Source organism: Gymnoscopelus microlampas (assembly GCF_963454915.1).
Source record: "Gymnoscopelus microlampas genome assembly, chromosome: 9".
Lineage (NCBI taxonomy): Eukaryota > Metazoa > Chordata > Actinopteri > Myctophiformes > Myctophidae > Gymnoscopelus > Gymnoscopelus microlampas.
Window position 1 is genome coordinate 42,912,334 of NC_139946.1, and position 27,855 is coordinate 42,940,188.

The 27,855-nt window shown below is 41.9% G+C and overlaps 1 protein-coding gene across 1 annotated transcript in view; it reads right to left on the reverse strand.

The window, feature by feature from the left end:
• LOC311051844 (BMP/retinoic acid-inducible neural-specific protein 3-like) overlaps window positions 1–27,855 on the reverse strand; it is a gene marked incomplete at its 5' end in the record, with an annotated part of 90,087 nt that overhangs the window by 34,578 nt on the left and 27,654 nt on the right. The window contains 2 exons of the mRNA XM_084066508.1: window positions 15,665–15,849; window positions 16,886–17,076. Coding sequence (XP_083922634.1) covers window positions 15,665–15,849; window positions 16,886–17,076 — 376 coding nt within the window. The remainder of the gene's footprint in view (window positions 1–15,664; window positions 15,850–16,885; window positions 17,077–27,855) is intronic.

Consider the following 27,855-nt stretch of genomic DNA (forward strand, 5'->3'; position numbering starts at 1 on the left):
TCCGTCTGTGATAGCTAATCTCTCACATCGTTGACTTGATCGCAGCAAAATAACAGCCCCATGTGGAGAGTCAGTGAGAGCTGGATAAACGACGTAAAATGTGTCAAAAGGAGTCTGTACGGCTGTCGATAAATGAACACATGACGTCGGTGGGAGAGGAGATATTGTGTCTTTTGGACAAACAGCAGCGTGGTGCTGATGTTTGTTGTGTGAAGCAGCTTAATGTCAGAGTGTTTGTGTTGGAGCGCCTCAGTGCGGCTGCAGAGTTCATGTGCAACCTCTTCCAGAGAGACACAGAGACACTAGAAACTCTGCTGGGGAAAAAAAACACTGCTGGGCATTGACTTTCCTATGGACATTGATCTACACACTGCAGGTATATCTGCTACACACACAACATCAAACTACACACTGCAGGTATGATGCAGCGTTTGCATTACAGCCAGCATGCCAGCGTAGTTCCCATATGGTTTCAAGGTGGCCTAAACCATATGGACCCCATGTCAGCAATGTCAGCGGCATCCACTTCAGTCCCAACTGCGATGCCCATGCAGGCTATAAGTAGCTTCTACCTGGCCCTTAGGTGGGCCCCAACTAGCCATGTTTATGTGGGACCAAGGCGGCTCCTAACTGGGTTTGCCCATGCAGGCTTTAACTGGGTTCTACCTGGGCCCTAGGTGTACCCTAACCAACCACAGTGCAGTGCCCATCGCTCCAATTGTTGTGACGTCAGGGCTCTCAATACTGCACATTGGTGGAGGAGGAGGGGCCGCAGGGCGACCGCACACATCGCTGAACCAATGGTAGCCCACGGATGTTTCCTCTGTGGATTTACAATCTGCCCCTCTATGCCACATATCATCCGCACTACAGGGTCTTCACTGACCGAGCCACGGCCCCACTGACCCTCATGACGCTACGCCACTTAAACGTGCGGCAGCATGCGCTGGGTTGCCAGGTTTGCACAGCCTGCGCCAGAAACAAGCAACCACCTTCATGAAAAAAAAACAAACACCGAAATGGTCCGCAATGTTCCAGGGGTGTCCCCGCGCGTCCCAACACTCCACAGGGGGTCAGTGGACCATCAGGGGGTCCGCGGACCCCCTGTGGACCCCCTGAAACATAACAAATATTATTTCTTCAAATTTTTTCCTTTTTCAAAAAAACTTTTCCACAGTTTCACTCCGGCGATTTGGGTCCCCCAATATACACACGGCCACGCTGGGCCCCGTGCGCGGCTGGGGTTGAGGGGGGCGTAGCCCCCCGAAACTCTAGTATATATATATATATATATATATATATATATATATATATATATATATGGCGGCTGCACCCCACGACGATAACAGCCCTAAGTAGGTAACCAGGCCAGGCAGAGATCTGCGCTCTGAGGAGCACTTTTATAGTAGTTCATTAAAAGTCTTGGTTTGCAGCTTCAAACAATATTCAGGAAAAAAAATCTATCCTAGAACAGACAGGCAGACAGTGTAAGGTAGTTAAATTACGAGTAATTATGTTCTCTTCTCCCTGTTTTAGTCAAGAGTCTAGCAGCCAGTGTACAATTTGGAACCTAATGAATGCTTTTTGCCTAAGACATTCTGACATGCATGAGACTAACGCGAGCCATAATTGAAAGCATTTATGATCGTTTTAGGTGCCTTTTAAATCTCAAAATATATCTGATCTTGGATAATGATGGTATTCCTGAGATGATGAAGATATCTCTGAAAAAAAGATTGCAATGTGTTTAAAACGATCATTAAAATGATCACTCGTACCGCCATAATGAGTTTAAAGTCATGCCCTTTAAGACCTGAGGCCGATTCTAAAAATGTTTTCTAAATCCTAATAGTTTTTTTTACATAAGAAATATAAAAATCACACCCAGTGTGAAGTGAGCGTCCTATTTATGAGTTATTAATTTCATCATGCATCTCGGTAGCCAATCACAGCATGTGCTGCGAAGTGACGTGCTTACATTTTTTACATTATTATTCATTTCATCATGCGTCTCGCTAGCCAATCACAGCGCGTCTGTGAAGTTTGAAGTTAATTTCATCATGTGTCTCGCTAGCCAATCACAGCACGTCCTGCTAAGCTTAGCCTATGGGCGTGTTTTCCACAGCATGGCGTCACAGCGAAAGACACATTTTCACGACGGAAAGAAAAACTTTCGCCACGGATGGGTCCTAAACCCTCTTATACAGTAGGAGCGGTTGCACCGCTCAAAAAATAGCAGATATACGTATATCTGCTATTTTTTTTAAATAGCTCAAAGAAATCTTAAAAGGACACACAGCTGCGTTCCCGGTCTAAATGGATTAAGCATGTCTCAAACAATGGCATACAGTGTGCTATACATTATGCTGTTGCTTGGCATGAACTGGCATTACAATTAGGTTGGTTCTAGATTCTTTATCCATCATTACTGTCCTGAAGGTTGTGTTTGTTAACCCATTAAGACCGGGAAAGCATCTGAGTCATTTTAGATTTGAACCACTTGAACCATTACTGTACAAAATCCACCCCCTCTCAAGCTGAGAGTGGGTGGATTAGAGTTCACAAACTGATCATGTCACTTAGTGGTGACTTAATCTGAGACTAGTTTGGTTCAGCTGGGGTGGGCCTATATAGGCTCAGGTTGAACCAGCAGACAAACATTTTGTCTGAAGGGTAGAGATTCACTGCACGAAACCCACAGCTATGTGAGCACTTCCGATGCATTATAAGTGAGTTTGTTTTCTGTTTATTAGACTTTATGTTCCTTGGTTTATTTTGCTTGATAGACATTTATGCCGGTCTGCTTATGCTTTCTGTTTGTTTAAGTTACTGATTGTCTGTTTAAGTTACTGATTGTTTCTGTCTTTCACTCCTATTTAGTTCAATCATCATCATCATCATCATCATCATCATCATCATATGTGTTGTACACAGACTGGCAATAAAACACTTTGAACTCTCAATCCTGGTCTGGTCCAAATGCTCTTGTCGGCATACTGGTGTCGGGGTGTATAAGTTAGCCATGCAGTGAACTCCCTACCAAAGCTAAAGACATTTTACAATTACCATTCAAAAATAGCAGATATACAAGCTTATATGAGCTTGTAGATCTGCATTTTTGGGGGGGAAATCGTGGAAAATGTGTGCGAATCTTTGAATATACATAATTGTTTATGCAAACATTTGTAACTCAAATCTTTGCTTCTGGGGGATTCTACAAATGTCTTTTTTTTTTGTTGAAAAAAACGTATGTTGCTATAATCAGTGGTTCTCAAAAATTATATGCATTTGGCCGTGGACCCCCCATCTCAAAATATTTTGTTCCAGGGACCCCCTCCCCAGAAGTTGTTAAAGTAAAAAAATGTTCGCTTTAAAAAATATATATTCAAAGATTTGTACGAATTTTCAAAAACAACAAACAGAAATAGCAGATCCACAAGTTCATAGTGCGGCACTCAGTGACGCACTATGAACTTGTGGATGCAGAGCTTGTGTATCTGCTGTTTTTGAATAGCCCAAAAAAAAGTAAAAATCACACCCAGTGTTAAGTGAGCGGTGCTATTTATGAGCGAAGTTTTAAGTTAATTTCATCATGTGTCTCGCTAGCCAATCACAGCACGTCCTGCAAAGATAAGTATTCAGACCCTTTGCTGTGACACTTGTATATTTGCACCGCTCAAAAACAACAGTGGTCATCACAGTGATGGAAGCTCACTTAAAAAAAAAAAAAAAATGTTTTGAAGTGAGTGGTGATATTTATGAGTTATTAATTTCATCATGCGTCTCGCTAGCCAATCACAATACGTCACAGCCAATCACAGTACAGCGAAAGACAAATTTCCGCGACGGAGAGAAAAACTTTCGCCACGGATGGGTCCCAAACCCACTTATAGGAGCGGCTACCGCTCAAAAATGAAACACAGATGCGTTCCCGGTATAAACTGGTTAATAGATCAAGACCAAAAAGCTCAAAGATAACGATATGACAAAAACCTACAGTCGAGTCCTCTCCTCATCATTTTGTGAGTGTGTGTGTGTGGACTGTGTGCAATCACAGCTCAATCATCCTTGACAAATGCCTGATATAGAACACACATATACGTACTGTATATATCTAGCCTCCTAGCTGGCACCGGTGAAGACAAAGTGCCAGCCCTGTAGGGAGAATCCATCTCCCTCCCTGTCACCGGGCGAATTATATTGAAACACCAGGGCCGCTTCTTTTAATATTTTCCCAGAGGCTCAATAAAAGTAACCATATCGCCATGTGAGATTAATGACAGCAAACTGCGGGGATCCAGCCAGCAGAAAAAGAAGAGTATAACTTTTCCCCCCATGCGTGCAGAAAAGTTGCCTGTCTGTCTTTTAACCGATTTAAACCGGGAACGCTGTGTGAATCTGTGTCATTTTTAGATTTGAGGTATAACCATTGTTTTATACTTTTGGGCTATTTTTGAAAAATCGAGAATTCTGGGCAAATCTATGATTTTTTTTTTTTTTTTTTGAAGTGAACATTTTTAACTCAATTCTTTGCTTCTGGGGGGTCCCTGGAACAACATATTTTGAGATGAGGATTCCGCGACCAAATACATGTCATTTTGGGGGTCCTTGACATGGAAAAAGTTTGAGCACCACTGATATATAGCAACATTTAGATGGACATTTAGGATTTAGAAGACACACGTAGATGCGTTCCGGGATCGAATGGGTTAACATTTACTTTTAAGGTTAGTGAGGATGTACTGAGGACAGTAATTGATAGGTCGGTGTGTTTGTGCGCGCACGGTTACTTTTTTCCCCCTCTTTCTTATTGATATTACATAACACTACTCATTTCAGTAAAGGTATTTTTTTTCATGGATGTGATGGCATAATTAATTTTTCGGTGACACTGTGTGTTAGAGAGAGTATAACAAAGTGTTATGGTGTGTGTGTGTGTGTGTGTGTGTGTGCGTGTGCGCGTGCACGCGCGTGTGCACTGAGGGAAGACTTTTTGAGTAGACCCACTGCTGATATTTCCTCTTTTCTTTATAGATGTGTCGACACAATTAATTAGAAATCCAAGCGGCCTCCACAGGGATTCAGAGATTAATTTCTGAACACAGACAGATGTCCAACTTAAAGGGAAAAAATTGACCGAATGCAAATCTAAAAGATGGCTTCTCTATGCATAGCAATGAGGCCATCTGCAGCAAGAACCCAGTGGAGCAGAGCATGTGTTCAACGTTATAACCCACTCTATTAGAAACCAATTTAGGAGGAGAGAAAATATCATAGCGTATATATCAAATTGTCATATTTTAGAAATGTTCATTTAATTTCCGTATATTAGAGCAGGACACGTTTTTGTTTAAACCGAAAAGACATCCAAGATATTCCAGAGTCATATGTAAATGGGATTGATTGTCTGGGGTGAGTGTTGTGGGGAAGTATTAATATGCCATAATTGAGTGCAATATATTTGTGCTGACTGCGTTAGAAAAGCCAACAGCTGCATTTAATGGGACCAGTAATTGCACTTAAAGGATTTCCTAGAATAAGCACTTTAGTATTTTGTCTGCTGACATTGCAGACGCGACGCATTCTATCATTGTTTGATTTTTCACTTTCCCTACACACACCATCCATTTTATGTCAAACTTTTTGTTTAAAGGGATTGTAGGCAAGTTCAGAGATAAAAAAAGAAAAAAACTGTTGTCAAACACCGCCCCTACAGCAGTTCGTTTCCCCGACCACCAGGGGGTGACGCAGTGGGGGACTTCTGAACGGGCCATGCCGAAAATAGGTTGCTTTATTCGGATACAATGCGTGCCACTGCCCACCCCTGCCGGTTCTCTGAATTTTTATTTTTAAATAGGCTCTTTCATGATAAATTGACGACATATATGAAGTTAAACAACTAAATTCTATCCAAACGCTATCTTAAAAGTACATTCTGTGCCTCAAAAAAGAAGTTTGAGAGCGTTTTAAAACCGAAAGTAAAAAGTTGACACGGACGCGCACATGTGTGCGTTAATTTACGTCCCGGATACCCGGATGTCAAAACATATAAATACGGATTTCAGAAAGAGGATTGTGTTTCAATGCAGGAAAACACCCCAGCATCATTATATAGTGGCTGATAGAGGGGAAAAAATGCAAAATATATATATATAAATATATTTTTAAATTCAGGCTTAATGTTGCCTAGAATCCCTTTAAGCATTCCTGTTTCTTTCAGACTTGGACAAACATAAGAAAGACCCCTTGAAAATGTAGCTTTCCACTATGCTTGGGAGACTAATTGCCAGACTTTGCTACTTCCAATTTCAATTAATGCCTTATTGAAGGTGATCAGAAAGCACCAGTGGTACCTGCCAGCACACTATTTTTCAAAAATAGCAGATACACAATCTTGTACAGTATATCTGCTATTTTTGAATAGCCAAAGAAATCTTAAAATAACACAGATGCATTGCCGGTCTTAATATTAATAATACTATATTATATTGTAATAATACTAATCGGGCAAAGGCATGAAATGAAGTTTTCATCGTTTTCTGTTAATTTCACCTATGCATAATTCCAGAGGGGCAGAGCCATAAAATGAGCCACTTAGCGAGCTAGCGTTGTCAGATGCCTCAGTAATAATGGACTTTAAAATGCCTGCTTGTGAGAAGAAAGAAAAAAGAGAGGGAAAAAAAGGTATGAAATGACATTAATGTTTCATGAGGATCATTGCTCATTTCAAAATTGCCTCTTTTCTCTGCTCTACCCCAAAGAACCACCCTGTTTTTCCTTAATCACCACCAAGGCACAGCTAGATGACATGCAAATCCACATTTGCATCAAAGATGTTTCTGCATGTTTATTCGTTCTTTGAGGATTCCAGTGCATGTTTAAGCCATTGAGACCGGGAACGCATCTGTGTCATTTTTTGATTTCTTTGGCTATTCAAAAATAGCAAATCTACAAGCTCGGAGCGCGGCACAGAGTGCCGCGCTCTGAGCTTGTAGATCTGCTATAAAAAATTAAAAAATAAACGTGACATTTTTGGCAAATCTTTGAACATAAATATTTTTCAAAACAAACCTTTTTAACTCAAATCTTTGCTGCTGGGGGATTCTACAAATGTCCTCTAAATCCAAACAGTTAAAGAAAAAACGTATGTTGCTATAATATCAGTGGTTCTCAAAGATTTTTCATGTCAAGGACCCCCAAATTCATATGTATTTGTCCGCGGGCCCCCCCCCCCCCCCCCCCCCCCCCCATCTCAAAATATTTTGTTTGTTCCAGGGACCCCCAGAAGTTAAGATTTGAGTTGAAAATGTGTTTATATATATATTCAAAGATTCCACAAATGTTCACGATTTAAAAAAAAATAGCAGATATACAAGCTCATAGCTATTTTTTAATAGCCAAATAAATCTTAAAGTGACACACAGATGCGTTCCCGGTCTTAAAGGGTTAAAAACCACTTTGTTGCACTGGCTTACTCTCTAATGTCATCCAGCTAGGGATCAGCTTATCGGGTAAAAGGAAGAAGACGAAGCAGGGAGGAATAAAAGCAGAAAATAGCATCTGAATAAGATTATCTTTTGTACCGAAAAAGAGAAAATGGGGAACCACAGTATAAGCCACGGGGGCACAACGGGAGACCTTTACAAGTGGAAAGTGGTATTTTATACTTTTTATATATATATATATATATATATATATATATATATATAGTTATGTTTCACTGGGTCTTTTTCTTTCTTTCGTTCTGTCTTTCTTTCTTTCTTTCTTTATTTTGGGGAAGCTAAGCTACTGTATGTAACAGAGAGCGAAACCAACTTGAAGGAGAGGTCTGATATCTGCAATCATTCTAGCTTAACCCTGATGTTAAATTCTTCTGATGCCTTGTAATTTAATCTAATTTTTACTTTATGACACAGCAAAAAAAAACTATTCAAATGAATCAATTTTGTGGCCAGTAGCACTTCTCTGACCCATTCACTCACATAATTATTATCTGAAGCTCCTCCACATTTGACCACTTAGCTTTAACCCATTAAGACCGGGAACGCATCTGGCATTTTTTTTATTTCTTTGGCTATTCAAAAATAGCAGATATACAAGCTCATAGCGCGGCACCGAGTGCCACGCTATGAGCTTGTAGATCTGCTATTTATTTGAAAAATCGTGAACATTTGTGCAAATCTTTGAATATATATATATTTTTAAAGCGAACATTTTTAGCTCAAATCTTTGCTTCTGGGGGATTCTACAAATGTCTTCTAAATCCTACAGTTTTTTGAAAAACGTATGTTGCTATATATCAGTGGTGCTCAAACCTTTTAATGTCAAGGACCCCCAAAATGATATGTATTTGGCCACGGACCCCCATCTCAAAATATGTTGTTCCAGGGACCCCCCATGAAGCAAAGATTTGAGTTACAAATGTTCCCTTTAAAAAAATGATATTCAAATATTTCCACACATTTTCACGATTTTTCAAAAATAGCCAAATAAATCTTAAATATGCTTTCCCGGTGTTGATGGGTTAAGAAATAAAACTATATGGATCTTCTGGTAAAGGGGTGAACTCGGTAGAAGGTGTCGTATAGACAAAGTCAAACGGCATTTGTGACAATTTATCATCCATGGGAATATAAGACACCAACAAAAAAAAGAGCACGTAATGAATTATTCATCAGCACGAGAAAACAGAGTGCTTTCTTTTCTTTTTGTTTTGTTTATATCCTGCAATCAGAACGGTTCCAACTGCAGCGAGCTGCCGCGCTTCCCCGCTGTCACATCTAAAGAGCCATTATCTGATTTTCTAGACTTCAGTTCCAAGACATTTTCTTTTCTATTCTTTCGACAAATGAAGCATAACTCGGGCATGGCTGACTGAACGTTTAAGACTGGCACAGCAAATTGGGTCAAGCAATCCTCATCACTTCTCTTCTTCTCTTCCCCAGTAATGATGATTCTCTCTCCACCCATGCTCACTAGTAATGAAGCTTTAACACAGACAAAACCTGGGCTGTATAAATCATAAGGTAAAGCGCCCTGATTGATGCAGCATTTCCTGTCCTCTCCCCTCAGCTAAAGACCCCTTTATTACACCGCGGCAAAAAGTCTGTCTTCTTCATACGTCTTCCGTTCATTAGCACATGACACGTTAACTCATACCACCAAAATGGCTGACAAATGGAGTTTCAAAATATTGAAATGGAAACGATGATTCATCTCACCGATGTGTACTGTGAATGCATCACCCTCTTTTTTTGTGCCTATGCATCTCAATCCTTTTTTCTTTTTTTTTTTGCCTGATGTACTTGCTTCTACAATACATGCCAGCAGCCCAGACAGACATTTCTTCCATTTAAATTATGCTATCTCTTAAAACCAGTGGGTTACGTGCTTCATTTAAAAGCCCAGCTTTTTGTTTTTGCCTATTCGTCTTCATCAGCGTGAGGTAAAAATCCATGTTCTGAATTAAAGGCTGCTGATGCTGTGAATATTTCACATCCGTCACCTGGAAAAGGCCACACAAACAAATGTAACTCAGAGGTCTTTCTCTCCATTCGTCTCAATCAGAGGGGTTTTTAAGCAGCACTTCGTAGCACTATAGTGCCGCTGCCAAAGCTAGCCCCCGGATTCCCGCGGCCAATTCGTTTTAGAGAAAATATAGGGGTTTTTATCTGTGATGGACTGTATAGTGGAACATCACCGAGGGCACGTCCATGAGAAATGTACTGTGGCCCGGGAAAATGCAAGCAAGTTTTTTAGCTTTAGTCACGCCATCAAGATGGCTGAGATCAATACTGATCTCTCTAATTTTCTTGGAAGAGAGTCTGTCTCGGTGTGGTTATTGTGCTGTTCAGTGACTGCACTCAATTGCTCTAAAACCCTTATTCTCTGCAATGACCTCATCGTGATCTCAAAATTGCGGGTAATTGCAGAATCCCATTCGATCATCAGATCATCCAATCGTAGTCACACACAACCGTTGGTACATGGCTACGCATAGACTATTGGGTAAAACAAGGGTCCTTAACTCATTCAAACCGGGTAAAGCATACAGTGTAACCACTTATATTATTTTATAATTTGTCTGTTCAAAGAATTGCAGATCTACAAGCTCATAGCGCGCGCTATGAGCTTGTAGGGGGGCGGGGGGCAAATACATATCATTTTGGCTGGTCCTTGACATAGAAAGGTTTGAGAACCACTGATATTATACAGTAGCAACATACGTTTTTTCAGAAAACTGTTTTAGATTTAGAAGACATTTGTAGAATCCCCAGAAACAAAGATTTGAGTTTTATAAAATCGCTTAAGAAAATAATGATATATATATGCAAAGATTTGCGCACGTTTTCACAATAAAAAAATAATTGTAGATCTACAAGCTTGTAGCACGTTTCTTTGTAGATCGAGCTTGTAGATCTGCAAGTTCACACAGACCCAGCCCATGGTGTAGCCTTTGCACGAAATGAGAGCGACTGCAGTTCAGCAAGTGACAGAGGAATGAATGAGTCAATGAGAGACATTAGGTAAGGATAATTTAGGGGCACTTTCTCCTATGAAGGCGTTCTGGCAGTGTGTGTGTGTGTGTGTGTGTGTGCGTGTGCGTGTGCGTGTGTGCACGTGCCTGAGATGGTATACATGACCTTAGCTTCAACAACATGAACCATACAGTAGTGTCTCTATTTTGGGGACAATATTTGGCAAAAATAGTTGATCTACAAGCTCATAACATGCTGTGTGAACGTGTAGATCAGCAATTTTTGGCGAAGATATTTGGTGCAGAGAGAAAAAGGGATGAAATCTAACTTTCATCTCAATGTATCTCATAACATCCCACATCAACACATGCCATGGCATATACCATTGGTTCTCAAACGTTTTCATGCCAAGGACCCCCAAATTGACACTTATTAGCCCACGCACCCCCATTTCAAAAGATATGCCAAGGACCCCCATAAGAGAAGATTTTGTACAGCTCTAGCAGTGATTTTCAACCATTTTAATGTCAAGGACCCTCAGTTTGACATGCATTAGGGCTACGGACCCCCATTTAATTGCATTTCTATCACTGGGACCCCAAATTATATCGTAAAATCTCTGTTAATTTAACTCCGAGAGTGTACAAATAGAACCAAATGGACCCTAACGGGTCCATTTGGTTCTATTTGTACACTCTCAGACCCATAAGGGTCCATTTGGTTCCCAACTATCTATCATTTAGCTGGGGACCCCCTGGAAGTCCCTCAAGGACCCCTGGGGGTCCCCGGACCCCACTTTTAGAACCAACGGCATATACAGTATTGTGTCGTACCACATCAAATCATATAGAAGGGCTTTAATGTATGACAACTAGTTTCTTTAGTGCTTGTTATGGGCCGCTGACGTTATTTCAAACTGCAATGTATTAATCTTATCTTTACCGCGAGTCAGCGACGACGAGAAACAGCCACAGTGTGAATACAAATCCCTCTCACTGCCCAAAAGAAATATTCCCTGTGGTGCGAAGGGCAAAATCAGCAGATTAAATTCATTCTCCCAATTGATAACAGCTGACAGAGTGATGAATGATCATAGCCTGAAGGCAGGGAGAAGCAGAAAGATGCACGGGGATAGTTACATCATTGGCACATATCTCTCTTGATATGCATGGGATCTATGTCGCTTTTCCAAGCCAATAAATAAACTATATCTATGAAATAGTGGGGGTTGGAATAAACAATGCTGTTCTTTTCAGCCTCCTCAAATGCCCTCCTCCATATCAGTGGTGTAAAGTAACTAAGTACTGTACATTTACTTAAGTACTGTACTTAAGTACAATTTTGAGGTATTTGTACTTTACTTGACTATTTCCAATTTCCAATACTTCTACTCCACTACATCTCGGATCCAAATATTTTACTTTTACTCCACTATATTTATTTGAAAACTTCATGTCTTCTTTTGGGGGGCTGTCCCGCCTGTCCGGGTTTTTTTTATAAAATCCTTCAAATGTCCGGGGTTTTGAGAGTTTGGGTAGCGTGTACTGTATCAGTGGGGGGGACGTATCTTAGCAACAATGAAAGCGCTAACTCTCGTTGGTCGTGTCATGAGTAAACGAGCCAATGAGCTGCCGAGCAAACTTTCAGACGCCAGAATCCTAGTGTTGCCATGTCCGCTTATTTACCGCAACTTCTGGACAAGATTTGGCTTGTTTTTCTGGCTTGTTTTTGGAGGTATGTTTCCTTATTCCTCTCACGAGACTTGGCAACACTGCTGACAGGCTGCACGCACACAGTGACAGCAACGAGACACACACACACACACACACACACACACACACACACACACACAAACACACACACACACACACACACACACTGGACAGCACATACTGTACATAGCGCTGCCTGTTGTCATTCATTGATTCCCCGACGTGAAAGTAAAAGACGCACAGAGGCGGACGCATGCACTGCCCATGTGAGTGAATGAAAATGCCGAAACGCAAAAGCAATTTCACAGATGAAATGCAGGAATGGGAAGTAGAGTGTACTGTCTGCAAAGCTGGAACCGAATCAACCGAACGCGTGCATGCATGCGTGAAGTGTCCTCTTTTGGGAAATTCAGAATATTGGTCACCCTACTGTAGCTGTTTCCTCTCCTTTCGGATGTGTGTTGTTAAAATCATAGATATAGAAACCTAGATACCTCATTGGCCTCTGCAGTTCATTGGAGCAACCTATATTGCAATACCCTTGTATTGCTTCCGCCCTTAGTCGCGTGCGTCACAGAAGGGGGCGTTCCGTAGGCCTCTGATTGGCCTACCGAACGTCCCCGCTGGTGCGCGCCCGAGATACAGACGCCTCAGAGCCGGAGGAGGCGTCTACCTTTATATGTCTATGGTTAAAATGGGGTCTGACCCTAAACTCCTCCTAAGCTGTTCAAAATCTGCTCACCTCCTCCCCAGGGGCAGAGCTATAGGGCTTTACCAAATCAGGGTCCCAATTTTTTTTGTGTTTTTGTTGTTGTTTAGATTCAATTCAGAATTCTACAACTGTCTACATATACGCTAGGCTGCACCAACGCTCCTGATTTCGTGTATAGAGGGGCGGGTGTATAGAGGGGCGGGTGTATAGAGGCGCAGAGAGATTGCGGCTGATCCCATTGGTTCACCGATCTGTCCGTCAACCCCCGCCCCGTTAACACAACATCACGAGCGACGCCCACAGCACTCTGGTTGGTTGGGGAAATGAACACTTCCTCATACCGGGTACACCGACGCGTTCCTCCAGGCTTTTATTTTTTAGCAAAACTAAACAATACAAGTCTGGAGATCGAGGCTACATATACGCTAACAGTGGAGAGAGTGACATTATCTATACAATTGGGCTTCTAGTCTTAAATTAAACCGTTTCCCATTTTGCTCCGTCTCCCCCTCAAGGACCCCTAGTGGACAGCCTCGCAGAGGGGAGCAATGCAATTTCAAAATGTTATTACCTTTGTAATCTAAATATCTATTTATTAATACTGATCAGCATTTAGACCAAGCTAAAGGCACTTAAACTTTGCTGTGGGCAGGAGTGGGCAATGGGCGGTCAAAAAGTATATATAACTGTGGGAAACCATTGCAGAAATGGGTGGTCATGGTCAGAAATCCAGTATAGGAGCAGGTGAGTGCAGAATTAAGAAAACAGTCCTGCAAAGGCCTCTAACACACACACAAGACATGACTGATGGAAGTCAAACCTTACTTGGGGCTCCATGTTATAACCTTGAATGTGTAATATGCTTATCTCCTCTTGCTCCTGTAATATTCTGTATATATTCTTCTATTCATTTAATTTAAAAAACAATAATCTAATTTCAGATGTGTGAGCCCTCCCTAGCTCTGCCGCTGCCCCTCCATATACCCATGTTTCCCACTATGCTGGATTGTGCAAGATGAGCAAGTAATAGTTACACAAAAATAGCAGATCTACAAGCTCACAGCTTCTCGGTGCCGCGCTATGAGCTTGTATATCTGCTACTTTTGAATAGCCCAAATAAATCTAAAAATGACACAGATACTTTCCGGGTCTTAATGGATTAAATAAACTAAAAACTGTTGTTATAAACTTGACAGGACATGGGAATCCAATTAACATTAGAATGTTAATTCTATGTTGATCCTGACGGCAACGTCTGGGGACATAAATGATCAACTAATTGAGACGGTGCATAAATACTATTGCAACTGAAAACTCTCTCAACAAGGGAGATAGACGCATTTCCTTTCTGCTTTTCATCTTTACTATTCAACGTTAGGATCCTGCAGGAACAATAGGCTAATTTGAATTTCACTCTCTGTGTCGCTCAAATACCGGCAGCTACTGGCAACTTTCTTAAAGTAGATGTCTCGATGCATGAGTTGAAGCAAGTCCCCCCCTCCCCTCCCCAGGCATGACTTGACAGTGTGAGAAATAAGATGTATATCGGGAAAGCGTGCGAAGACTTTCATTTGCGTGTGTCTCATGCTCACTGCGTGACAGTTGGCAGCCATGATCATTCAGATTTTTCTGTTATGGAGTTTAAGTGGGCGTGGCTGACATCAGCAAACTCCACATCTAATGAACCAATCATAAAGCTCCCCATCAGGTGTCCCACAGGTGCCCTGTCCAACGCCTTTTTGCAATTAGCCTTAGCTAACTAAAATTGACTTTGAACTATTGTTCAAATCTGTTAAAATATAGCATTTTCAAACTGTAATGATCTGGTTAAAAAAAGAAAGAAAAAGAAAATAGGTTATGTAAGTCATCTCCGTCGGTAGGTCAGTATCTCTTGATTACACCCAATGAATGGTCTGATAAATCGTGGGGTAGGTCAGTATGTCGCTAGCCTGGGATCAGACGAATCTGCGAGTGCAAAAAAAAAATTGCACTCTGCGATTTGGGTCTGGCACCGCTCCATAGAGAATCCATTTCCTGTTCCAGAAGACGTGCGTAACCAATCAGGGCCCAGTATTCAAATAGGGGCGACTGTAATTGGTAGTTGGTTGTAGGTCTAACCAATTGCGTCGAGGGCCATTGTTTTGATCCCGCCCCTTGGGAAACAAAACGTCCTCATGGAAGCACCAGACTCATATCCACGCAGTGATATAGTCTGGCTACGCCAGGCTAGTATGTCGCCTACTTCTCCCATTCAATGGTCTGATTCAAACGTGATAATGTCCCATTCAATGCATTGATAGCATCCTGACGAGGAGCATATTTTGAATTCTCATTTTCGAATCAATGGAGCAATTATTTTTGATTTCTTGTCCACCTTTGGAGTTACATCATGGCAATGAACCCAGACCTCTACCAAAGTGGTCTTCAGTGTTGCCAGATTCTGTGAGAGAAACAAGCAACCAGGTCTAGGAAAACCAGCCCAAAAGAAGCGACTATGGGCCACACGAGTACTTTAACATGTACATCAGCTATTTGAAAATAGCAGATCTACAAGCTCACAACGCGTCGCGATGCGACGCGTTGTGAGCTTGTAGATCGGCTATTTTCAAATAAAATCTTGCGAGGAAATTATAATAAGCAGATCTGGCAACCTCTGGTGGTCTTGCCCTTTAAGCTTCTGCCACTGACTGCACTAAACACACATAGACAGACAGACAGACAGAGAGAGAGGGAGAGAGAGAGTGAGGTGCTGTACACTGTACCTTAATGGCGGTGGAGGCGATCTGGATGTGGTGCAGCTTGCGCAGGGTGCCCTCTCTGTCAATGAAGTAGGAGGCGGCCAGCTGGTGCAGAGCCTCCAGAGTCACAGCTGTTCCGTTGGCTTCAGTCACTTCAGCCGTCCTACTCAACCTCCGCTTGTCCACGAAGATCATTAATGACTCTTCCCCTGTGAATGCCACGCACAACACATCAGTGGTGGAAAAATACACAGAATTGTGTAAAATACAAATTGGTATCAAAATGTACTTAAAGTGCCAAAAGTAGAAAGTACCCATTATGCAGAATGTCCCGTTTCACACATTTTCAAATGTATGAATTTGGCTATTTTCTAAAATGTTGGAGTGGGTAATGTATGGTTTGTAATAATAATACAAATCTCCAAAGAAACTAGTAACTAAAGTTTTCAAATAATTGTAGTGGAGTAAAAATACAATATTTGCCTCTGAGATGTAGTGGAGTAGAAGTAAAATTACTGAATTACTGAATACGGATTATTTGAAATACTCCAGTAAAGTAAAAATGTAACTTAAGTACAGTACTTGAGTAAATGTACTTAGTTACTTTACACCACTGGCACACATACAGTACAGTCCATATACGAACACAGGCACGCAGACAAAAAAGGAAAGCATTGAGCACTATTGGGTAGGTCATTGCTTCTCAAAGAGGGGTCCTTGGACCCCCAGGGGTTCTTGAGGGGGTTCCAGGGGGTCCCCAGCATAATTAGTTAATATAGCATCAAAATCAGTTTAACCACTTTAACCATATAACCATATATCGGCTATTTAAAAAAAGAAATCTGGAACATTTTGGATTATATTTCAAACATTTTAACAACACAAATCGTGTATGGGGGTCCCTGGTACAAAATATTTTCAGAAGGGGGTGTCCGCAGCCAAATACATCATTTTGGAGGTCCTGGACATAAAAACATTTGAGATACACTGGGGTAGGTAATAGTGCCTGGCCTGCACTGTTAGGTTGGCTGTTTTCGCCCCAAGGTCCTCTAAATTCAATCATATTAACTAAACCAGCTTTGATTTCACATTCTATGCATCTAATGCATTCCAACTCTTTCATTACTCCTAGTCTCCCAGCTCCAGCCTCTTGCTACAGAACTTTCCCTTTCCTCTTCCGTCTCGCTTCAAGCTGAGTAAAGTCAATAGTAAGTAATGAGTTCAAATCCACTCTTCGTTATTTACCCCCCAGAGTGGCAGAGAGCAGGAAGTGGGTTCCGTATTTCCTGATAATACTATCAGTGATGGCGATGAGACTGGGCCTCCTGCCCAGCTGTCTGATGGTCTGGAGGAACTCGGGGTCCAGTGGCAGGGCAAAGCCATTGTTCTCCTGTCTCTCTAGGGCCAGGCTGTTCACCTTCCAGCGGCCGAACTCCCTGCAATGTTACACACACACACACACACACACACACGCACGCACGCACACGCACGCACGCACACGCACACGCACACGCACACAGACACACAGACACACACACACCATTATAGGAAAAGCAAAGCACTTAAACGCACAGTATAAAAGGCAAAACAGCTTACACAAATTGTGTACATTTGTATGTATGCGCGCACACATACAAAGAGGAAACATGACAAATCTATAGCATCGCATCTTAGGACCACTTATACGATGCAATGAAAAGGCACCCACTATTCTAACTCGGGAGGTATAGCACCAGCTCAGCATTACGTCAGTTAAGAGTCTCCGAGACACTTGCCAGAGTGACTAAACGCTAACGGTCCAGCAAAAAAAATTGCCAAGCACTTACAACAAGCCATCAATTTTGAGCCCATGATTCAGTCCTTCAACAAGCAGTGCATGAACTGCCGGGCACAACCTATTTTTCGGAAAACAGCCATTCCAGAAATGCACTTGAAAGTTAGAAAAAACGCAAGCAAGGAGATCAAATAAGTGGACCATTTTTCTGCTACAACGGACATGTGGTCCAGAGTAAATATGATGCCCTACTTGAGCTTCATTTTTGCACCGCCACACTCCCAACTGGGAACTGCTTGGAGAAGGTTTTCACACCAGAAAAACCACAGAGGAATATCTGGTCAATAATGAGAGCAAACAGTGTTGTATTACTACCGATAATGGGGCTAACAGCACTGTAGCCCTGCAGGAATTGGGCTGGCATTTACTAATCTGCTCTGGCCACATGGCACAATCATGGCACCTGGCGGTCACCAAGGCATTGACATGAGAAACGCGTGGCATAAGCCATGTGAATGCCCCCAAAAGGCTTAGTTCTGGTGTGTTAAATAGCATAGCCATTGTCATTTTTAAATCCAATGCTTTGGTTTATTTGAATATATATTTTTATATTAATCATTTAAAAAGCTGATAATAACTGGAAAATAATGCAAAATAATGTACATGAGATAGTTATGATTTTCAAACTGTTTAATTATATTCAGCAGTAAGTTTAATTTATCTTATCTTATTATATTTTAACGATAAATCCATACCCCACTCATTGTATTTTAATTCACAGATTACCCTACCAGATCGGGTATGAAGCAAAAGATGATGGAACGAGTTTTGGAGCAAGCTCCTGCCATTCATATGGCCGGAGTATTAGTGGCCCAACATTAATACTGACTTGGATTTAAAAGCAGGATTTAGTGGTCTTTGAATCTGTCTCCTGAATCTGTCAATGGGACACTCATACTGTACCAGTTCAAGACATCAAAGACACATTGTCATCTGTGAGGAGAATGAAATGGTCACTGCGTCAAACCGGGCGGTCTTAGACCATATAACAACGGAGCTGCTGCTGCCAGCCCAGAAATGGTACATTACCGAGGTCTTACAGAGAAGAAATACAGTGTATCCTCTAATGGAAAAGGCCTCTTTTTTATCCCTGGTACAAGAACAACACTCCCAGTGAGGAACTGAGAGATGCGCTCTCAGAGGACATAATGGAAATCCCTGCGCAGGATGATGGAACTGCGCAGCCACCACCCATTGTGTCAACAGATGGAGGAGACAAGAAAATGAAACTGCCACACCTCCTCAGAAATAAAAAAGAGACCAGACCCAGTCAACGCCCACAGAGAGACTCTGTGCTGACACAGAGTTGACCAGGAGGCCCTGATCTCTCATTTAGATCCTCGACTTGCTTGGTGGCTCAGACAGCTACAGTATACAGTCCTGATACCCACTACGGGCAAAGGTTGCCAGAATATGGCATGGCAATAAGTGCCACCAGCACTGAATCTGAGTGGGTGTTCAGCGCAGCAGGTTATTATGGTCCCCTCTGTAACATTGTTAATTATAAGTGTTATATAATTACACAAAATGTGATACAAATAAGTGCTTCTACTTGACTTAATTCTCCATGGTTCATGTGTATAAGAATACATAGTGCATTAGTTGTCACAGCTCCTTTAAGTCCCCTCCTTCCGTCCCCCGTATAAATGTCCTGCCCCACCTCCACCTTCCTTGTGTGTTTCCGTGTTGGAACGAGGTGGGTGTCTTTTGTTAACTTCTCTGTATAACAAAATAAGAATTGTACTTGCAAATGATGTATACGGTGTTTGTTTAACTTTGTTTAGAGGAGTCCTTGCACTACAAACCGAACTAGCCTGGAGATGTATTTTATGTTATTTCTTGTCAGAATAAATGGAGGTTGTCTCCAAAGACAGTTCTGGGTCAGTCTCCATTCAATACAACGCAGAGATAAAGACAACTGGTTACATCTCTATTGATGGAACTTTCAAAGGCCTTTCGAAAGGGCGGGGGAGAGAGTATGCTGCTAAACTAAAAAGGAAACATAGCCGTCCCAATATGAAGGACAGCCTTTAAGACTTTGCATTGATTCTGCAATGCTGTTATTTATTTACATTTCTGAAATGTGTGTGTGTGTGTGTGTGTGTGTGTGTGTGTGTGTGTGTGTGTGTGTGTGTGTGTGTGTGTGTGTGTGTGTGTGTGTGTGTGTGTGTGTGTGTGTGTGTGTGTGTGTGTGTGTGTGTGTGTGTGAGACAGACACTATGTCGCACACATGATGATGAGACTACTAGTTGTCTCTGCCAGGCCGAAGGCGTGGTCAAGACTATGTTACCGATCGTTGTGAAACTGCGAGGCCAGAGCAGAACCAGTTGGCCACTTTTTTCACATCGGCCTGTTATAGCGCCACCAGCAGGCCAATTATTGCAAAACACATTTTTGGACATTACTCCTACATATTTTGTCCAAACATCACGCAAATCGGTACACATTATCTCTATAGTCATGTGATCAAGACTGATCTGTCCTAATTTTCGTATTCCATCTTGATTGGCTAAGATTGGCAGGAGTTGTCCGTTTTGAACAAAATGCCTCAAATCATGAACAAAGCGTGCGATTGCCGTGCAACCTTGCACGCATATTCCCACTAGGCCAAGGAAGGCATGCCACTCTACATTTTTCAAACCAGCCTCATGGTGGCGCAATAACAGACCGATTTGCGTTGTTACCTATAACTGGACCAATCGGCGTGAAACTTTACATGCACACTCCCTAGAGAGCAAGGAAAAACCTATGCGTTGCATTTTTCACATTGGCCTGTAGCACCACCAGGAGGCAGATTTTTGCAAGAAACATTTTCTGATATTAGTCCTACAGATTTTGTCCAAACATCACGCAAATCGGTACACATTATCTCTATAGTTATGTGATCAAGGCGGATCCGTCCGATTGTTCATATTCCACCTTGATTGACTAAGTTTACCATCTAAAGTTTGCAGGAGTGCCTCGTCTTGAACAAAATGCCTCAAATCATGAACGCAGCGCATTTAATCCAAACATCACGCAAATCTTGTGATCAAGACGGATCTGTCCGATTTGTTATATTCCATCCTGATTGGCTACGATTGGCATCTAAAGTTTGCATGTCTGTGCAATAACTTCATCAACATTAATCCCTCAACTTTGACAGATTCCACTCTATAATAACTGAATGCCGAACATTGCTGGCCCACAATAACCCACCAGACCTGGCGAAGACCTGTGCTCCGAGGAGCACTTTTTATAGTACTGTATGTGTGTTGCTGTCTGTGAGAAAAATGCAGGTTGTGTTGAGTTTATTTCATAGTAGAAAGCGCAGCTGGCAAATGATTACTAATACCATCTGAAATGTTCATAATCAATGTATTGAAAAATATGTTTTATATATTCTTGACACTCCTAAATAAAGACATCTGGTGGCCTGGACCGCTGGCCTAGCGGTCTGGTCACGTAGGCTATAATGTTGCCTGACAGCACATAGCGGGTTCGAGTCCCGTTCCCTATGATCTTTCCTGTTTATCTCTACTATACACTATAAATACAGGCAAAAATATCTTTAAACCTTATTTATTCTGGAAAAGAGCATTGAGGTTCACCCTCATTTGCAATGCTGTCGAGATTACAGAACAAGATTAATATAAAAGGCAGATGTGAAAAATGCAGGGCAAAGGTTTTTCCTTGGCCTCTGGGTCATAAAAGGTTTTACGCTGATTGGTGCAGTTATAGGTAAAAATGCGAACCGGCCTGTTATAGCGCCTTCCTCGGCCTAGTGAGAGTGTGTGTGTGCAAAGTTTCACAGAAATCTCACACTGCGTTCATTATTTGAGGCATTTTGTTCAAAATGTACCACTTCTGCCAACTTTGGAAGCCAATCTTAGCCAATCAGGATGGAATATGAAAAACCTGTTTTGTTTAATGAATAGAGATACTGTGTACCGATATTTTGGACAAAATCAGTAGGAGTTATATAAAGAAAATTGTTTTGCAAAATTCTACCTCCTGGTGGCGCTATAACAGGCCAATGTGAAACATTCGGGGCAGAGGTTCTGCTCTGGCATCCAGGGAGTGTGTGTGCACAGTTTCGCTGAGATTGGCCCAACGGTGCCGGAGATCAGCTGCTCACAGACACACGGACACACTCACGGACGGACGGACAGGGTGCAAATGCAGCCATTGCCTTCTGCCTGGCGGAGACAGTAATGGTTAAATTGGTTAAAATCTAGAATTACACAGATGCTTTCCCGGTTTTAATCTGGTTAAGCAAGCATGTGGACATTACAAATGGACATGTATGCAAATGTAAAGCAGAGATACTAGGACAATCAATTCTCTCATGAAATCAGATTAAACTCTAATATAATTATCATAATTCTAATTCTTGAATCCTAGTCATTATTTTGGTCATTCAGAAATAGGCATCATTGCACAGATGGTATAATTATGGGACCAGCATCAGTTGAGGGAACATGGACACATTAATCTAATTATAAGGCAAAACAAAAATCTTGTATAATCTTTCCACATCAAACATTTATTATAATATTTGTAAATGATTAAAAAAAAATGTGGAAGCCAGTATTTGATCGTTTTTTGTCATGAAGAAAATCAACACAATGTCCTGACACTAATTCATGTAAAAAAATAAAATCTCCATCGGACGAACATGTCACACACCTAAAATAGCAGATCTGCCAACGCACAATGTGTGATGCATTGTGAGCTTGTAGAGTCTCCATTTCCGGTGTGCGAGTGCGACACTGTCGCACTCGCACACCGGAAATGGAGACTCTACAAGCTCACAACGCATCACACATGTACAATGAAGAATAAACAACGCAGGTTTTAGCCTGTCTGAATGAATTGATCTGCTCTGCAGGATAACACTGTGTAACGCTGTGTTTGGAAAAGAAGACGGTTAATACGGTGATTATCGAAAGAGAGTTTGGTTCCCTCCGTAATAACACACCAACAGTGTTATTAGACTGGAGGCAGCAGTGTTAGGGATTATGAAGGTTTTCGCTGTGTCAGTCAGTCACGTCATCTCTCTTTAGGAATGGAAAAGGGACTTGTGAGTTCAAATCTCTGGATATAAAACAAGTGTTAACATCAGCAGCAACTGAAGCTATATGTGTCCCAGGCACAGCCACAACAACAGCTGCTACAGTATAGTGTTGTTGCTGCTACAGTTCCTGAGGCAGGGCCTCTTCATTATAGAGAAAGACCAGACCACGAAAGGGGGAGCTGATTAAAGTCTAAATCCTGTTTATCACAGGGTTCCCACGCATTGTTTTTTTGCAATTAATTTACCATAACGCTTCCAAAAGATTTGATCCCATTTCCTGGCCAATAGCAATCATAATATGGCACAATAAGTGACTAAAGACTCTTACTTCAGTGTGCAATGCCTCAAAGGTTAGGGTTAGTGCGATCTGGCAACCCATTGGCAAAATAAAGGGAAACATTTGTAGGTTGGGTTTGGGTTAGCAAAGAAATTAAGCATAGAATACATTTTGGTATACCTTTGTGTCTACACATTAGAGGTGCGCGGATCACGGTTTTAGCAACGGTTACAATACCACAGGAGCAGCTGATGAGTCTGTGGATTTGTGTATAGCCCAGCAATCTGGTCAAATGCTTCTAAACAAGAACTAAATAAAATCCAGCTAACCCAAAATAGAGCTGCGAGACTAGCTCTGCATTGCTCATTTAGGACCGGTATTGAAATCATGCTTAATGAATTGTCATGGATGAGTGTTGGTGAGAGACTAGCTTGTAGCTTGATTCTGTTTTATTGATCACCAGCAGAGTTGGTTTTAAAAATAGACTGAGAAGAGATGTGATGCGGAAAGAGATTGTTTTAGACACAAAGAGTCTCCTTTGTGTCTCCTACATGGAACCCACTGCTTGTCATCAAATTATTGGCTTAGGAATGCGACAAAAACTTAAAAATATCCATGAATTCAAGTCTCCATGGGGTGACTAATCGATAGAAAAAAAGTAATTTTGGGGGTGAACTATCCCTTAAAGACAAACATTAGACACGATCTAAAACAATCTCTTTCCGCATCACATCTCTTCTCAGTCTATTTTTAAAACCAGCTCTGCTGGTGATCAATACTAAGTACCGGAACCGCTGCCTACCGGTCCGCTGGTCATCAAATTATTGGCTTAGGAATGCGTCAAAAACCTGACCTATGTTTGTTTAAATTCATTCTATTGTGTTCTTTCTAATAAAGAAAAACATCACATGGATGCAACTGGGACGTATCATCAGTGTTGTAGCCTGGGGTCATCGGGTGTTTCGGGTCTCGCAACATACAACATACACCCTCGCCCAGGTGACCCAGCCAGGGTTGATCAAGCCCCGACTTACGTCCCAGTAGCGACCCACGGTCAGTCCTATAGGGCAAGACAGGGCAGTCCGCTTCTCGGGAAGTACTCTGCCGGGACTCAGGGAGGCTCTGGCACGTGGAGGGACTAGGCTCTGTGGGTTGTCTCCTGGCCGGGCTCCTCCTTCGTCTCACCAGGTCCAGGACCTGAGAGAGCTGCGCCAGATCAGATGCACCGCCCCGATCCAAACATTTCCCTCTGGTGTGATGGTTCCTTGGGTCGATACCACTAGATTGGGCCGTCTAATGGTATTAGCTCCACTTGCGGTTAGCTGGAATGGCCCTCTTAAAGGCCTCACCGCGGGTTTGTTGGGCTTCTTCCTCACGGAAGACACAGCCTGGGGCGCTAACTGATTATTGTTATATGGATGTTAAAAAAATCTTGATTTTGTATGTACTTTTGGTATGCGGTCAGGTTTAGGCCTGGCTCAGGGAAGAGGACGCCCCTGCCATGCATAGTCCAGCATGGGAATTGTATTGAGTCTTTATTTTATTTGTGCTTGTCAATTATATTTTTTAATTGCACTGTAACTTTTTTTAATTGTACTGTTTGACCCCAGGAAGAATAGTCAGTGCTGAGGCAGTCACTAATGGGGATCTAAAATAAACAATAAACTACATTGCGACAGTGTGGGTGAGTAACATTATTTAGAAGAAAACCAACGTCAGGAAAATAATAATAATTTGACATGATGATGATGCGGTTGGTGCGGATCTATAAATAGGATGATGTAATTAACCCATTGATGTCTCCTAAATCTCAACAGTATTCTGAAAAACGCATGTTTCTATATCAGTGGTGCTCAATCTTTTTCATGTCAAGGACCCCCAAAATGATATATATTTGGCCGCAGACCCCCATCAAAATATTTTGTTCTTCTGGGGGACCCCCAGAAGCAAAGATTTTAGTTAAAAATGTTCGCTTTTAAAAATATGTATATTCAAAGATTTGCACACATTTTCACGAAATTTCAAAAATAGCAGATCTACAAGCTCGTAGCGCGGCACTCGGTGCCGCGCTATGAGCTTGTATATCTGCTATTTTTGAATAGCCCAAAGTGTAAAATAATGCTTTTTAGCTCAAATCTAAAAATGACACAGTTCCAGGTCTTAATGGGTTAATTATGGCGGGATGGATAATGGACGTGTGCACGCGGATTTGGCTGACGAAAAACCCCATCCGCGCATGCAGTAGACTCTGAGGATTCCACTCCATATTCCGCGCCACATTTTTGCTTCATCACCTAGCCCAGGGCAAACTTTATCATCCCCACTGATTGATTTATAATTGAGTGAACATATTGGGTAATGTCAGACATGCTTTGGGCCAAAAACAATAGCCAAAAAACATTTTCCAAACATTTGATTAATTACAACTCTTTTCCAGGCCTTGAAAACCATTTTTCTAGAATGATTGATAGAATGATTTCCAGTGATTTCATGAAACCGTGGAAACCCTGTTAGGAGAGTTGTTTCGCACCTATTCAGAGAGAAAATTGGCCTATTGTTCCCATTTAAATGTGGACAACCCACGGCTTCCCTCACACGAGGAGGCTTATATTCACAATTTGCTCCATGCCAGGCAGGAAAATATGATGTCTGCATGACCTCAATGCGAAGCTTGTGGGCTATTCTCTAACAAGATGAATGGCATCATGCCGTTTGAAACTCTCTTGCTCTGAGAATTGCTTTCACACCATTGTGAAAAAAGAACATTGTCTTTCTCTACCAATTTTAACCCATTTAGACCCCGGCAAAGACTCTGTGTCATTTTAGATTTCTTTGGGCTATTCATGTACAGTAGATCTGCTATTTTTGAAAAAAAAAAAAGAAAAATGTGTGAGAATCTTTGAATATATATATTTCTAAAGCTAACATTTGTAAACTTTGCTTCTGGGGTATTTTACAAATGTCAGCTGTTTTTGAAAAAAAACATATGTTGCTATTTTTGTCAGTGGTTCTCAAACTTTTTCATGTCAAGGACCCCCAAAATGAAATGCATTTGGCCGCAGACCCCCATCTGAAAATATTTTGTTCCAGGGACCCCCAGAAGCAAAGATGTGAGTTTAAAATGTATATATATATTCAAAGATTTGCACACATTTTCACGCCTTGTTTTTTTCAAAATTAGCAGATCTGCAAGCTCATGAGCTTGTATATCTGCTATTTTTTAATAGCCAAAGAAATCTTAAAGTGATGCAGATGCGTTCCCGGTTTGAATGGGTTAAATAATGGCGCAATCTCCCCTCATTTTTTGAGCCACATTTTCATAAGACGGTGCGGTTGGACGGGCTTGCAATCATGGACGGAGGCCTGCATGCTGCTTCTTGCTAGGGCTGCCTTTTTGAGGGAAGGGCCATACTGTATCATCTGAAGTTTGTTTGAAATAAAGCCTTGGAGCATGCCAGCTGCCTTTATATACGCAGAACAAAATGTGCTCTGCTGCTTGATGCATAGATTAGCCCTGTTCAAACACAGCTGGTAATATAAGCAACCGAGGGTTTCACCGGACAGAAAATAAGGCTATGGAGCAGACCGGGGCAGAGGTCAGTCTATGGAAAATGTTTTACACGATTGAGTTTTTGTGTTTTTTCTCTCTCTCTCTTTTTTTTTACAACAAAGAGAAAGGCAGGCTTTAACCAATTAAGACCTGAGGCCGATTCTACAAAATGTCTTCAAAATGTCTTCTGTTTTGAAAAAAAAAAACTACTATTTTGCGATAATATCAGTACGTGGTTGTCAAACTTTTTCATGTCAAGGTTTATTAAATATTATACATAATTTGGCAACGGACCGCCATCTAAAAATATTTGGTTCCAGGGCCCCCCAGAAGCAAAGATTTGAGTTAAAGATGTTCGCTTTAACACATTTTTTTACGATTTTTGAGTGGCCAATAGCCAAAGAAATCTTAAAAAATGACACAGATGCGTTCCCGGTTCTTAACGGGTTAAGACACGGTACTGGAGCAAACAGGATGTTTGGGTTTTGTAACACAAACACACACACACACACACACACACACACACACACACACACACACACACACACACACACACACACACACACACACACACACACACACACACACACACACACACACACACACACACACACACACACACACACACAGACAGACGCATTATAAACATACAATACTGCAATAAACCAACAAACTCCAAAAGCTTTTTGCCTTTGCTTGCAACACTAAACTTTGTTGTAGGATATCGCAGTGTGGCCCCATGGGTCCTGGCCTGCTGCCAATCAATTTCCTGCCAATAACAACAAGCCCTTGAGAGATGTTACAAAACAGAAAACTGCTCATTAGAGACTGTTTCATGTTGGCATTTCTCTGTAACGAGAGGCCATTAGTGTTTCTTTCTCCTTCCGTCGGGGATGGCTGGAACTAGGAGTCGGTATAGGGGCGTGAGAGAGAGAGAGAGAGAGAGAGAGAGAGAGAGAGAGAGAGAGAGAGAGAGAGAGAGAGAGAGAGAGAGAGAGAGAGAGAGAGAGAGAGAGAGAGAGAGAGAGAGAGAGAGAGAGAGAGAGAGAGAGAGAGAGAGAGAGAGAGAGAGAGAGAGAGAGAGAGAGAGAGAGAGAGAGCTTTAGCTCTGATCGACACAGGGTGCTCACCATCGCTCACTGATGGACAGTTATGGATGGATGGTGCCGCAGGTTATAGCTCGGGTAGTTGCACAGACAGAGTACACACAGACACACAGACACACACGCACGCACGCACGCACGCACGCACGCACGCACGCACGCACGCACGCACGCACGCACGCACGCACGCACGCACGCACGCACGCACGCACGCACGCACGCACACACACACACACACACACACACACACACACACACACACACACACACACACACACACACACACACACACACACACACACACAGGTTTGTGTTATATACTTGTGAGGACAAAAAAAAATTTAGGAGAGCAATTTTACGAATGCCATTTTGCCGTTTTTAACCGTAAACCTAAA